Below are 15,000 nucleotides of genomic sequence, written 5' to 3'. Positions count from 1 at the left end.
GGAGAACACAGATGTTCTCCTGACACACATTTGTTCTCCTCACACACAGATGTTTTGTGAGGAGAACATCTGTGTGTCAGGAGAACATCTGTGTGTCAGCAGAACATCTGTGTGTGAGGAGAACATCTGTGTCAGGAGAACATCTGTGTGTGAGGAGAACATCTGTGTGTCAGGAGAACATCTGTGTGTCAGGAGAACATCTGTGTGTCAGCAGAACATCTGTGTGTGAGGAGAACATCTGTGTGTCAGCAGAACATCTGTGTGTCAGCAGAACATCTGTGTGTCAGGAGAACATCTGTGTGTCTGGAGAACATCTGTGTGTCTGGAGAACATCTGTGTGTCAGCAGAACATCTGTGTGTCAGGAGAACATCTGTGTGTCAGGAGAACATCTGGAGAACCTCACTGATCTTCACTGATCCTCTTCTCTCTCTCTCTCTCTCTCTCTCTCCTCAGTCACATGCATCATCATGCAGAAGAACGGCGCTGGTCTTCAGTCGGCCTCCTCCTGCTTCTGGGACAGCACTACTGATGGTACGACTCCAGCATAATATATATGTGTGTGTGTGTGTGTGTGTGTGACCCTGGATCACGTCACGTGTTTTAGAGGTATAATGTTAAAATCACCCTTGTAATCCATCATTTTATCCCTTAAAACTCATCTTTGATCACCAAAATGACATATTCATGAAAAAAACTCTTAATGCCTTAAAGTAGCTTGACTGTAACTCAGTCAACACCCTTGCCTCATTTAGTATGTGTGGCTCTATGAATATGCAAATTACCCCCGCCTCCACTCACTCACTCACTCAGCTCAGAGATCCACTGGTTGACGATCACACGTTGATCTGATTGGTTACAAGGTAGTTTGTGACGTCAGAAACACCAGCGATTTCAAAGCGTGTGTTTGAGACTGTCTTTGGTTCACTGCAGTTTTAAGGAGGAAACACTCAGCAATGCTGTCGACTTATGAACTTACACATGGTTTGTCTTAAAGCACATTAAAAACACCACATAGACACATAAACTACATTAAAAGCTGGATTTTCACCACAGGGGGACTTCAACATTTTACATAAGTTTTATTTGACAAAAAACAGCCTAACATTTTTTTTGTGTGTGTGTTTTTCTAATGTTTAGTTGTTTTTGCACTGCACTATTATAGCGTATTATTGACACTTATTTTGTAGTTAACTATCAAACTTTTTGCAATTGTGTTTAAAGCAGAGTAATATTGAATGACAATGCAAGATACGGTTCCTGTGTAATGATGAGCTGTGCTCTTCTTCAGGCAGCTGCACCGTCAGATGGGAAAATAAATACTTGTTCTGCATCGTCAGTGTGTTCGGACTCGCCATCTAAACACCATCGCATCACCTGACGTGCTCAACTTGCATTATATGAAGTCAAAAGAAGCACAATAAAAGCACACAAGTTCACGTCTTAAAAATCTCTGCAGGTTTTATTCTCTCAGACAGTTTCACAAACAGTGCAATGGAAGGAAACGTCTCTGGCTTGAGCGTCTGGACTGAGGAGTGATCTTGTGCACACACTGAAGGCACAGACTGGACCTGCTGACCCTGACCGTGTCATACTAATGCATCAGTGCATCAAACGTCAAACACCTTTTTTAAACTCAAGTAAATGTTTATCTGTAAAGCAAAACACTTCTGCACCGTTACAGGATCCTCCGTCCAAACATCATTACAGCTCCAATCAGATGAAGTGAACGAACATTTACACAGATCTGACGGATAAACAACTGAGGAAACCAAACCAGTGATTGACACCTACAAAATAATAAATACAGGCACAAAGAAAAGAAGGAATGTGAGAAAAGAAGGCTTTTGGAATGTAAAACGAAAAGAACACAAGGCTTGATTTCTTTATCAAAAAAAAAAAAAAAAGAAAAAAAAAGAGATTCACATGAGGACATGAGATCTGGATATTGGCTCAAACAAGCCAGAAAACATCAGAAAACGTCCTAAGTGCAAATCACATGACACGCACGGGTCATATTTCACTCCAAAATGCACAAAAAATAAAATATGATGCATTGGGTAGAAATTGTTTGGACCTTAATATTTTTTATAGTTGCATCATTTTCATGAGTTAAACATGTAAGTGCAAGAAATCAGCAGGAACAAAATATTACTTGTAAAATTAAACATTTGGGGTTGTAAGCACACATCAAGGCATTTTCGTTACAGAGTTCAAGGTTTACTGATGTTGATTAGATCTAGTGCGTAATTATGTCACAATGCAACAAAAAAACTAAACTTTTTTTGTTGCTTTTTTTCCCCCCATCAAGAAAAAATACATTCATTCTTTTTCTCTTTTTAGTTTAGAAGTGAAATATAATCTGGCCATTTTTTAATGCAAGTCACCCTGAATAGTGGTTCAACGGTATATAGATCAGATGTATAATTGATATTTGCCTTTCACTGACACTCACTGAGGCTAAAGACAGACGGGTCTCATCATCATCATCATCAGGGCGGCTGGAGCTGCTTCTTCCACTGGAGTTACATTCAGAAACATCACTTTACCTCTAAAAATATATAGGCCTGTATATTTACACAGTATATAATGAGACAAGCGTCATTTCAACAACAAGTCTGTATACAACCCTCTCAGACACACAGGAGCGATCCGGAGTCACACCAGATTCAGTCGGTTTCACTCTCGTCCTGGTATTTGGCGGTGGCTTTGATGGCGCGGCCATTTTGAAGAGGCATTTCTTCATAATCGCTCCTACACACACACACACACACACACACACACACACACACACAAAGTCTCACAATAAGAAGAGCTTGATCTGAAAGGATCGTTTTAAACCGGTTTATAGTCAAACCAAAAATGATTCAGACACCAGATATCATTTTTACTAGTTCACTATAGTTCATTAATGCAAGTGAGGAGTGCAAAATAAAGAAAACTGTGACATATAATAAATTTGGGAGCAAAACTGATTGGGACACTTTGATCATGTTTTGCTGAAGTGTTTTGTCTTTAACTGCTAATGCTCTTTTTACACACAGACTGAACTAAATGAAGCATTGCTTGGTGATTGGTTGAGCTAAACTGGTATTATCTAATTGTGTAGTTAAATTTAACAGCTGACAGATATTCAACATAATTCATGTGTGAGACAGTCTAACAGAAGGACGGACAAAACCAGTCAAATATCAACTGAGTTCTGCTCATATTTTAGTACCATTTTATAAACTATAGCGAATAAACTGATAATGTGAGAAATGTTGAAGGAGTCTGAACACATCTTTGGTTTGACTGTGGATCTGACGCAGGGAACGTACCCGTAAATGACCTCGTCGTCCGAGTCATTGAGCATGGAGAAAGCAGGATTGTCTTTCAGTTGGGAATCTGGGAAAGGGAAAACATTTCCATGACAAAGGAGTCAGTGATGAAGGAGTCAGTGTTAGATAACACTCGCTCTTGAAGTGCAGATCAGCTCACCGTAAAGAGCGTTTTTGGAGGGCGAGTAGACGAACGCTAATGTGTAGAGATAGAAGTTCAGGAGGCCGTAGAAGGACAGAAACTCGGCCGGTGGAGGAAAACGTTCAGGAAAATTCAGATGAGTTGCTTTTTTATTAACGCTTAGATCATTTTATAGTCATTTCTAAAGTGCCTCATTTTGCTTTTTCAAACATTCCCTGAAATCGAGCGGTTTGTGAATGTAAAAGCGCTGCAAAGTTTTAAAGATTAAAGTGCACAACAAATAAAGTTATTGTCTCCTAAAAGAAAGAAGAAACTGCTGAAACAAGTCAGTGATTCCAGTCTCACATGTAGCTAATTTGCATAATCCCCGCCTCTGGTCTTGATTGGCTGAGCAGCGTCTCTTAGCTCCGCCCTCAAACACTGTAGTGTATCTGAGACTGGAAGAGTTTGGTTCGTGTTGTTCATGTGGAGAAGACGCTGTTTTCTGAGATTGATACGGTAAAACCCACGCCATCGTTACTGTTCGTATCACTGAGATCAAGAGCTGAGATTCAGATATGATAATGAGCGTTTGCTTTCTGACCAATCACAGCAGAGCAGCTCTCAGAGAGGCGGAGCTTAGAGAGACTGAAGCGTTTCAGACACTGAGAGAAAATGAGCTGATGCTGCAATAGATATTATTAGAAAATGTAAGTGTTTTTTGATCTCGGACGCATGTGAGTCTTTTGTAAGAGACTCCTAAACTAAAATTAGCACTTTACAATAGCATAATAGGGCACTTTAAACATAACTAAAGAGGCATGACGGGGTGATCTCGCATGATCCTGCAATGAAAGGATATAATTCTGGTAGTGGGTGGAAAGTTCGGCAACAAAGTTGTCTTGCAAGGCCTTGGATCCGAATCTCAGGTACAGTATAACCACACTGAGGAAAGAGGAACAGGGCATTACAACACATGACCATCTCAATGTCATTTACATCTCCTGCATATGCATAAATGATCACATGACTAGATTTGCCCAGAATATAGCATGTACATTAAATTGATCAAGACATTTATGTTACAAAAGATAACACTGATAATAATCATAAATGTTTCTTGAGCAGCAAATCATCATATTAGAGTGATTTCTGAAGGATCATGTGACACTGAAGACTGGAGTAATGATGCTGATGCTTAAATATTCCTCATTATAATAATTCATGCACAGAATAAAGGGGCGGGGCCTGGTTGAGTTAGTTAGTAGTGTGTTAAACTAGTGGTTATGAAAAGTGGTGGGACATTTCCCAAACACAATCGAAGCGCTCGACCAATCACAACACACTGATCCAGTCGACCAATCAGAGCACAGTGTGCTTTTCAGAAGGAGGGGCTTCATAGAGACAGGAAGTAAACAGAGCGTTACTGACAGACTGGGAAGAGAGGAGCCGCAACAATGGAGAATATGAGGAGAATAATCAACATTCAAGCAGGAAAACCTGTTCTAGTAGAACCTAGACTTTGCAGGAATAGTCGTCTTTAAATAGCAGGATGAGTGTGTATCACCTGATCACCAGCACCACCAGCGTCAGCGCTGTCAGGAACTTCAGCCGCAGATCTGAGCACACGGATAAAGACATGGAACAAGAACCCGGCATGTTAATGCTTGATGTGCCGTGTTGTGTGGAACTCATTACAAGTAACTAGTAAAGTAACACATTACTTTTCAATTTACAACAACATTTCTAAGTTACTTTTTCAAATTAGTAACGCTAATTACTTTTACACATTTCTTGACTGACAGCTCTCCTGTCCTCATGGTGAGAGAAATAAAGTGAGGTGTTGTGTGTGTGTGTGTGTGTGTGTGTGTGTGCGCGCTGTATAAACATGATGGTTATAGTTCTAGACTAAATGTGATCATGCATTTACTCGTCTCACTTACACGAAAACATTCAGTATTCCTCAAAATGATCAGAATTTTACACACAACTTTTATAATGAACTATATTAAACAACACAAATATACTTTATGTATTTAATCTCACTTTATTAACTGACCTTCAATGATCTAATTCAACCGTACTAATAAACAAAAATGACTTTAGATTAGATTTAGAAATAAGAGTTTTGAACTTCTCCTCCTGTCTCCTATTGTTCTTTACTCCAGAATAACAGAAGCTGAAAGGGTTAAATCTGCATTTCCTTCATCCTGAGGATTATTCATCTCACTGTCGCTGTTAAAGGGCCTTTACATTTACCAAAAATAGAACTTTTTTTGTTGTTATTAAAAAGTAAATAAGCAAGCCCAGCCCAGGGGAGGGAAAGTAACGCAAAAGTAACGTAACGCATACATTTAATAAAAAGTAACTAAGTAACGCAATATTGTAATGCATTACTTTTTTAAAGCATTACAGGTGTTCCTGGTATCAGGAGTGTGTGTTACCTGTGTACGGCATGTTCTTCAGCTCAGAGCAGGCGCGCACCACCAGAAACACCAGGTACAGGACATACACACACACCACCAGCAGGAAGAAGATCTTCATGCCCTGCAGCAACAACACACTCAATCACATTTATCCGTCACACTTTACAATGAGGTTCATTGTTCATTCTTAGGTCATGTTAACCAACATTTACTAATCAAAGGTTGTATTTGTTACCATTAGTTAATGCACTGTGAACGGAGAATGAACAGCTGGATTATTGTTAGCTAACGTTATCAAAGATTAATAAATACTGTAACAAATGTATTGCTCATGGTTAGTTCATACACTAACTAATGTTTACTAATGAACCTTATTGTAAAGTGTTACCCATTTCTCTTTAAAGTCAGCATGAAATAAAAAAAAAAGAAGAATCAAAATAAGCTCCTCTTGCAGCATCTCTTCTCTGATGATGTGGGCGGGGCTATAACCTGTCACTCACATGAGATCAGCCAATAGCAAACCACAACCATCCAATCAATTCCACACGGACACAATCAAGCCCCGCCCACATTTGAGAAGTAAAGACCAGCGCAACTTCCATATCATGCTGACTTTAATAATATAAGTCGTGTTTATCACGACTGTCACGATATTAATTGCATTAATAAACACACATTTGTATTTGTGTGAATGAGAGAGAAATGTTTATTTCTATATCCGATTTCACACATGCATTATTTCAGGCTTGGCGTTCATAATGCGTGTCGTTTATAACGAATGCCACTATATTTTCTGTTAGTTCTGTTAAATGTAAAAGGAATTTTTGTGGAGTGACAGGAACTAAAATGCATTTTTATAGTGTTTATAATGTTAACATCTCGTTTTATTTAGCAGTATTTCACATTTCTGAATGTAATAATAAAACGTGACTTTTTTTTTCTCTCAACAATGCAATTTGATGAATTTAATGAAATTAAGTATTAACTTATTGAAGTATTTTGTTTAGACTGAGGTGTTGGACCGACAGAAACTCACCTGGAAGTTCTGGATGTCCACTTTGTACTGATATGTGGGATCCTGAAGCTCATTCACCCTATTAACAACAACAAAAATGATAATAATCCCATGATGCATTAGCAGTTACACTAACCAGAGCGTGTTTCTTACGTTTGCCAGATTCCCAGCGTGACGGCCGATAACCACAACAGCCCCACGATGATCAGCTTGGGCAGGTAAAACGTCAGGAACTTCCTCTCGCCCTAAAGATGAAACATCAGAACACATTCAGATGTTGTGTGAAGGAATTCAGAGTTTGTGCTCCTCAAAATCAACATGAAAGCACATTCTCAGAGCCGAAATGACTGTGGAGAGAGTCATTACATTATGATTGAAGACTTCAGATATTAAACATGATTTATTGTTACTCATGAATATCTGCGAGTGTTAGGAACGCACCTGCACTCGGATGCCGTGATACACACACAGCCAGAACAGCAGGAGCGCACACAGAAACACTGCCTGGAAGAACGCGTCCAGTGTTCCCGGAAACCAGCTGTTCACCAGGAACGACAGCGGGAAGAAGGGATCTGCAACATGGAGGAATACAACATCAGTCAATGAGAAGTGTGTGTGTGAGAGAATGTGTGAGAGTGTGTGAGAGAGTGTGTATTTGTGTGAGAGAGTGAGTGAGTGTGAGAGAGTGTGTGTTTGTGTGAGAGAGTGTGTTTGAGAGTGAGTGTGTGTTTGAGAGTGCGTGAGCGTGTGTGTTAGAGAGTGTGTGTTTGAGAGAGTGTGTGTTTGAGAGAGTGTGTGAGTGTGAGAGTGTGTGAGTGTGAGAGAGTGTGTGTTTGTGAGAGAGTGAGTGTTTGTGTGAGAGAGTGAGTGTGAGAGAGTGTGTGAGAGAGTGTGTGAGAGAGTGTGTGTTTGAGAGTGTGTGAGAGTGTGTTTGAGAGTGTGTGAGTGTGAGTGTGTTTGAGAGTGTGTTTGAGAGTGTGTGAGTGTGTGTTTGAGAGTGTGTGAGTGTGAGAGAGTGTGTGTTTGAGAGTGTGTGTATGAGTGCGTGTGTATGAGTGCGTGTGTGTGAGTGTGTGTGCGTGTATGAGTGTGTGTGAGACAGTGTGTGTTTGAGAGTGTGTGTATGAGTGCGTGTGTGTGAGTATGAGTGCGTGTGTGTGAGTGTGTGTGCGCGTGTATGAGTGTGTGAGTGTGAGTTTGAGAGATCAAAGCTGCATTTTTAGCATCATTCCTCCAGTCTTCAGAAATCATTCTAATATGATGATTTGATGCTCAAGGAACATTTATGATTATTATCAATGTTGAAACTGTGACATTTTATTTCTCAGGATTCTTTGATGAACAGAAAGTTCAAAAGAACAGCATTTATCTGAGTCTTTTGTTACATTATAAATGTCTTTACTGTCACTTTTGTGTCCTTGATGAAAAAGAAACACTTCACAGACTCCAAAAGTTTAAACATCAGTGTGTTCTCGTGAGTCTCACCGTTGTAGAGCAGCAGCAGAGGAAGGAGGATCGACATCCACTTCTGCTCGATGCCCCAGTCCCGCATGGAGAACTTCCTCAGCGAGTGAGCAAACATACACTACACAACAACAAAGACCTCAGATACACACACACACGGCGCACTCGTGCTATGATCAGTGCAACACGCAATATGGAGGAATAAGCCCCGCCTTCTAAACACAACAGCCAATCGCTGGTTAGTAAAGTCATCGCATCACTGCAGCTGTTTAGAATCAACATTAAAGAGACATTTCAAATATTGGTGATTTCAAATATTAAATTTAACGGTAAGCTCAGTGAACAGTAGGGATGCACCGATAGGAAAACTCTGAACTCTATATGATTTTTGAAAGCCTGATTACAAAAACAAAAGTCTCACCATTAAAATCCACGTCCCACAAACAATTATAATGATGTTCTCGTTATAATTTTATGTAGCCGATATGACAGACTTGCGCTGAACCGTATTTTCCTTTTTTGAAGTGATTCCAATCATATTTCAATTCAAATCCATCATGTTGAACAGTTGCATCTGAAGAGTCTCAGCTGAAGGAAATAATAAAAATGTTATCGGCTTCAATACATCAGCCAAATGTTCTTATCGGGCCGATAACGATAACATTGAAAACTAGATAAAAAAGTTTGTTGGCAAACTTTAAGTTGGCTTGAAAAAGCCTAGACAGAAAGTTTGAAGGGAATACAGACCATCAGAAAGATAGATAGATAGATTAGAAAGAAAGATTAGTTAGAAAGATTAGTTAGAAAGAAAGAAAGATTAGTTAGAAAGAAAGATTAGTTAGTTAGAAAGAAAGATTAGTTAGAAAGAAAGATTAGTTTGAAAGAAAGATTAGTTTGAAAGAAAGAATAGTTAGAAAGAAAGATAGATAGATAGAAAGAAAGATTAGTTTGAAAGAAAGAAAGATTAGTTAGAAAGAAAGAAAGATTAGTTAGAAAGAAAGATAGATTAGTTAGAAAGATGGAAAGAAAGATAGATTAGTTAGAAAGAAAGATTAGTTAGAAAGAAAGAAAGATTAGTTAGAAAGAAAGAAAGAAAGATTAGTTAGAAAGAAAGATAGATTAGTTAGAAAGATGGAAAGAAAGATAGATTAGTTAGAAAGAAAGATTAGTTAGAAAGAAAGAAAGATTAGTTAGAAAGAAACAAAGATAAATTAGTTAGAAAGAAAGAAAGAAAGAAAGAAAGATAGATTTGTTAGAAAGAGATAGAACATTCTGCAATGAAAGTCAATGGGATTTTCCCGGTTTTAGTCGTCATTTTTAGGAAAACCGTAAGTTGGATCAGTCTGAAAAGATATAGCAGCTCGAGTCAGAACAGTCTGAAGGTCTGAGCCGAGTTTGGTGTATGTAGAGTTAAAGCTCTAGGAGGAGTTAAGAGTCAGAAATTTAGGGTCAGAAGAATAATAATAAGTTTAAGTACAATATCAGTAAGTTGGCTTTTCCAAGCCAACTTAGGCCACATCCACACGAAGCCAGAGCTTTCCCTATCCGATTTTTTTTTTTCCCGTTCAAAAAAAAAATTCCGTAAACACGGCGTCGTCTCAAGAAATATCTGCGTACACACGAAACCGACTCAAAACTATGTAGTATACATGCCAGACCAGAATGTGGCGCTGTAATTCTGCCACAGACATACACTAAAAACGGAGAAGAAGACTTAAAGCATGCGCATAAACCTTGCGCGCTGTATACTATGGCTGTATACAACAATAATATTAGGCACAGTAGCTTCTTTTTTTCTTTTCTTTTTTAATCAAGAACTTTGTTGAACAATATGAAAAACCATAAATGTAGTTGCTGTGACTTAACGGTGTCTGACTAGTTGACACTTGGTGTGATGACATCATCGTTTCACGGATTGGCCGTACACACGAAAACGCAAGGGCGGCGTTTTCAGATTTATCCACCTTGGGACCCGGTTTCAAAAAATAGCGGTTTCAGTCTCCGAAAACGCTGGATCTGTGTGGACGAAACGCCAATACGATAAAAAATGTATACGTATACAGCGAAACGCGTCTCCGTGTGGACGGGCCCTTAATGAACATATATCGTGTATCCCTAGTAAACAGCTTTGGAGAATTTGATGTTTGACTGAAACAGCTGCCGAGTCACATGACTTAATTAAACAATCATTAGTGTGTGATTTGCAGAGGTTTTGGAGCTGTAACTCACAGTCACTATGAAGGTCATCACAACAAACACGAACCGGAACCAAATCTCCACCTGAGAGAACGTGGCGTTGTACATCTTAAACTGGTAAACAACGGAGAGAAACGGGCGTCACAACTATTAAAAACATTTCAACTTAAAAAAAAGTGTTACCAAATGCCTGCATGCATTTACATCTGTAGCTACACACTTCATATAATGCATGAGGACCAATAATACCAATGAAACGATTAATAATAGGAGTCTAAATGTTCTTTAACTGTTAAAAGAGAGTTTGAGAGCACTGTGAGCATCTTTTTTTTTTTAAAGAATCTCTTGAATGATTCATTGACTCGCTCGTATCACTTGTTTCATTACTGGATGAATCAGCGTTTTTAAACAAATCTCATGAATGAATGATTCAATGAATCACTTGTAAATTCTTCACTTGTTTCATTACTGGTTGAATCTTTGTTTTTGAACGAATCTCTTGAATGATTCAGTGACTCACTCGCAAAGATTTCACTTGTTTCATTTACTAGATGAATCTGAGATTTTGAACAAATCTCTCGAATGATTCAATGACTTACTCGTAAAGTCTTCACATGTTTCACTACTGGATGAATCAGTGTTTTTGAACAAATCTCTTGAATGATTCAATGACTCACTTGTGAAGATTTCATTTGTTTCATTTACCAAATCTTTTTTTTTTTTTTTACGAATCTCTTGAATGATTCAATGACTCAAATATTTCACTTGTTTCATTACTGGATGAATCAGCGTTTTTAAACAAATCTCATGAATGAATGATTCAATTAATCACTCGTAAATTCTTCACTTGTTTCATTACTGGATGAATCTGAGATTTTGAACGAATCTCTTGAATGATTCAATGACTTACTTGTAAAGTGTACACGTTTCATTACTGGTTGAATCTGTGTTTTTTAACGAATCTCTTGAATGATTCAATGACTCACTTGTAAATATTTCACTTGTTTCATTACTGGTTGAATCAGCGTTTTTGAACAAATCTCATGAATGAATGATTGAATGGGAGCAAATACCTTTCGTTTAGTCTGTGAAACACGATTAATGATGTGAACTTACTACAAAAGTGACATTTTTGATATTGTCCTTCAGGTCCTGCTGTAGGTTCCTGAAGCTGACGTTGATCTTGTACTGAGTGTAGTTCAGGTAACCCAGATGCAACACGATAATCTCATCACACGCCTGCTTATGCTGAAAACCATCACACACACACACACACAGACTCATGAAGATCGGAATGAACCCATGAAGATCACACACACGCGAGGATCAGGACTCACCGCGGCGCACTGAAGGCTTCTGTTTTTGTTGTGCACGTTGTCGCTGATGCGCATCACACTGGCGTCATTCATCACGCCCTGCAGCTCCACGTTCATCCCGAACTCCTTCCAACTCAAATCTACATCTGAACACATTTCATTAGAGCTGCACGACTCCGGACTAACAGAGAATCTTTAAAATAGAGATCACGATTCTGAATACACACCTAAACAATAACATGTCATTTACTAGACGTTCTGACAAAAAGTTAACTGAGGCAGTCTATTTAAAATCAAAAAATAAATCAGGTTGAATGAATGATTCAATGACTCACTCGTAAAGACTTCACTTGTTTCATTACTGGATGAATCAGCGTTTTTCAATGAATCTCTTGAATGAATGATTCAATGACTCACTCATGAAGACTTCACTTGTTTCATTACTGGATGAATCAACGTTTGTCAATGAATCTCTTGAATGAATGATTCAATGACTCACTCATAAAGACTTCACTTGTTTCATTACTGGATGAATCAGCGTTTGTCAACGAATCTCTTGAATTAATGATTCAATGACTCACTCATAAAGACTTCACTTGCTTCATTACTGGATAAAACGGTGTTTTTGTACGAATGTCATGAATGAATGAATGATTCGGTGACACACACATTAACAGTCATTTGTCTCCACCTACTGGTGTAACGATGTAACCAATACAATCTTTATCTGAAGCGTCACGTTACTTTCAAAAGTGATTTACTCTATTTTGATCACTACCTTAGACATCAGTGTTTATATCCGGAATATAATCTCTAAACTTGTAAACTATAAACTTAAAGTCAAATTTATTTATATAGCCCTTTTTATAATATACAGTGTGTCACGAGTCGCACGGGTATATTTGTCAACAATACATTGTATGGGTCAAAATTATCGATTTTTCTTTTATGCCAAAAATCATGAGGATATTAAGTAAAGATCATGTTCCATGAAGATATTTTGTAAATTTCTTACCGTAAATATATCAAACATTTATTTTTGTGAGTGAATGCTGCACAATCGCCAACATAAATGCACAACTTTAAAGGAGATTTTCGCAATGTTTCGATTTTTTGGCACCCTCAGATTCCAGATTTTCAATAGTTGTATCTCGACCAAATATTGTCCCATCATAACAGCTTATTTATTCAGCTTTCAGATGATGTCTACATCTCAATTTTAACAAATTGACCCATGTGACTGGTTTTGTGGTCCAGGGTCATGTCTGAGAGGTGTTTTCTCACTGTTGTTGTTCAGCTGGATGATGCACGTGAGCCAGAGCTGCTGGTTGTAGTTGGTCAGAGGTTGAGATCTGAGGTCGAACGGCCCGGTCTGAGAAAACATGGACACGGACACATCAGCTCTTACACTTCTGCTCAAACATCTGGAGTGATTGAGACGTATTAATGTTTTTAAAAGAGTCAAGGCTGCATTTATTTCATCATAATACAGTAAAAACAGTGAAATATTATTATAATGTAAAACATCTGTTTTCTATGTGAATATACAGTAAAGTGTAATTTATTCCTGTGATCAAAGCTGAATTTTCAGCATCATTATTCCAGTCTTCAGTGTCACATGATCCTTAACAAATCACTCTAATATGATGATTTGCTGACATTAATAATGTTACAAAAGATTATATTTCAAATAAACGCTGTTCTTTTGGGCTTTCTATTCATCAGAGAATTCTGAAAAATAAAATGCACCACAGTTTCCACACTGTTTTCAACACTGATAATAATCATAAATGCTAATCATGATATTAGAATGATTTCTGAAGGATCATATTAATGGAATAAATTACACTTTACTATATATTCACATAGAAAACAAATGTTTTACATTACATTATAATAATATTTCACTGTTTTTACTGCATTTTTTATCAAATAAACGCAGCCTTGATGAGCAGAACAGACTTAATTTTCACAAAGAAAAAATCTTAATTACTTTGTTAGTGTTTTTTTCTTCACTATAAGGAAATTAAGCCTATTTTTGGATATTTACACTGTGATGTGGGTGGGGGCCTGTGCACAGGGGGCAGGGCTCAGGGCGAGTACAGGTTATGTGGGCGGGGCCTGTGCTCAGGGTGAGTACAGGTTGTGTGGGCGGGGCCTGTGCACAGGGGGCAGGGCTCAGGGCGAGTACAGGTTATGTGGGCGGGGCCTGTGCTCAGGGCGAGTACAGGTTATGTGGGCGGGGCCTGTGTTCAGGGGGGCGGGGCTCAAGACGAGTCCATGCTGAGTGAGGGCGGGTACAGGTGGTGTGGGCAGCAGCCTGCAGCTCAGGGGGCGGGGTCTGGGGCTGAGGGGGAGGGGCCTGTGCTCAGGACCATTGTTTCGCACAGTTCTGCAGTTCACCTCACCTTTGATCCGTTGACGCTGAGGCTTAAACCGTTGTAATAATTCTCAGTTATGATCTTCGGTCCTACAGGAGAGACATTTATTGATCAGAAAACTGTGCAAAGAACAACCTCAACTTCACATCTCATATAATAATATCTTTGTCTGTTTCAGTCTTGCTGATTTCAGCTTAATTTCAAAACCTTTGAAAAGTGGATTTAAAACATTTTAATGCTAATTAAGGCCTTATTTTAAGACATTCTAAGGATCCGCAGACAAGCAATAATGAGCTTGTAACAGTATTTATTAATCTTTGTTAAAGTTAGTTAATAAAAACACAACAGTTCATGTCAGTGAAGGTCTATTATATAACATTAACAGATACAACTTAATGTAGTGAAATGTTAAAATAAATGTTGAAATGAACATTAACTGGCATTAATAAATGCTTCAGAAGTTTCTCATTGCAAGTTCTTCACGTTAACTAAAACTTTATTGTAAAGCATTACCAAAATACTTCATTGTTTCCTCTTTGAAAGTGCTTTTAGGAAACCAATGCATTTTAAAACTCATAAAAAGCATCTAAAGTCTTGTAATCTAGAGACTTGCAATATTAAATATATAAAAATGAACTGTTGTGTGAATATGAAACATTTCAGAGTGAGAGTTTAGTAAAAATGCATAAATTAAAACAGGCATTTAACTGCTTTAATTTTGATCTCTGAGGGTGAAGAATCATGTCACTGTGAACCACATGAT

The 15,000-nt window shown here is 38.2% G+C and overlaps 2 protein-coding genes across 3 annotated transcripts in view; one reads left to right on the top strand and one right to left on the bottom strand.

Annotated features, from left to right (window-relative positions):
• Nucleotides 1-2,045, top strand: part of dynlt1b (dynein light chain Tctex-type 1b) — a 4,652-nt gene extending 2,607 nt beyond the window's left edge. The window contains exons 4-5 of the mRNA XM_082166876.1: nt 455-532; nt 1,290-2,045. Of these exons, the coding sequence (XP_082023002.1) occupies nt 455-532; nt 1,290-1,360 (149 nt within the window). The 3' untranslated portion in view covers nt 1,361-2,045. The remainder of the gene's footprint in view (nt 1-454; nt 533-1,289) is intronic.
• tmem181 (transmembrane protein 181) overlaps nt 1,434-15,000 on the bottom strand; it is a 15,428-nt gene continuing 1,861 nt past the window's right edge. For both annotated transcript variants that reach the window (XM_082166800.1, XM_082166801.1), the window contains exons 3-17: nt 14,265-14,326; nt 13,141-13,228; nt 11,878-12,002; nt 11,657-11,788; nt 10,574-10,654; nt 8,366-8,465; nt 7,322-7,452; nt 7,034-7,125; nt 6,902-6,959; nt 5,884-5,986; nt 5,007-5,058; nt 4,302-4,384; nt 3,479-3,568; nt 3,319-3,385; nt 1,434-2,752 (exon numbers count right to left, since the gene is read on the bottom strand). In XM_082166800.1, coding sequence (XP_082022926.1) covers nt 2,668-2,752; nt 3,319-3,385; nt 3,479-3,568; nt 4,302-4,384; nt 5,007-5,058; nt 5,884-5,986; nt 6,902-6,959; nt 7,034-7,125; nt 7,322-7,452; nt 8,366-8,465; nt 10,574-10,654; nt 11,657-11,788; nt 11,878-12,002; nt 13,141-13,228; nt 14,265-14,326 — 1,349 coding nt within the window. In that variant the 3' untranslated portion in view covers nt 1,434-2,667. The remainder of the gene's footprint in view (nt 2,753-3,318; nt 3,386-3,478; nt 3,569-4,301; nt 4,385-5,006; nt 5,059-5,883; nt 5,987-6,901; nt 6,960-7,033; nt 7,126-7,321; nt 7,453-8,365; nt 8,466-10,573; nt 10,655-11,656; nt 11,789-11,877; nt 12,003-13,140; nt 13,229-14,264; nt 14,327-15,000) is intronic.

This window comes from Leuciscus leuciscus (assembly GCF_965113295.1).
Source record: "Leuciscus leuciscus genome assembly, chromosome: 4".
Classification (NCBI taxonomy): Eukaryota; Metazoa; Chordata; class Actinopteri; order Cypriniformes; family Leuciscidae; genus Leuciscus; species Leuciscus leuciscus.
The sequence above is the reverse complement of the archived record's forward strand: the minus strand, read 5'-3'. Positions and strand labels throughout refer to the sequence as shown.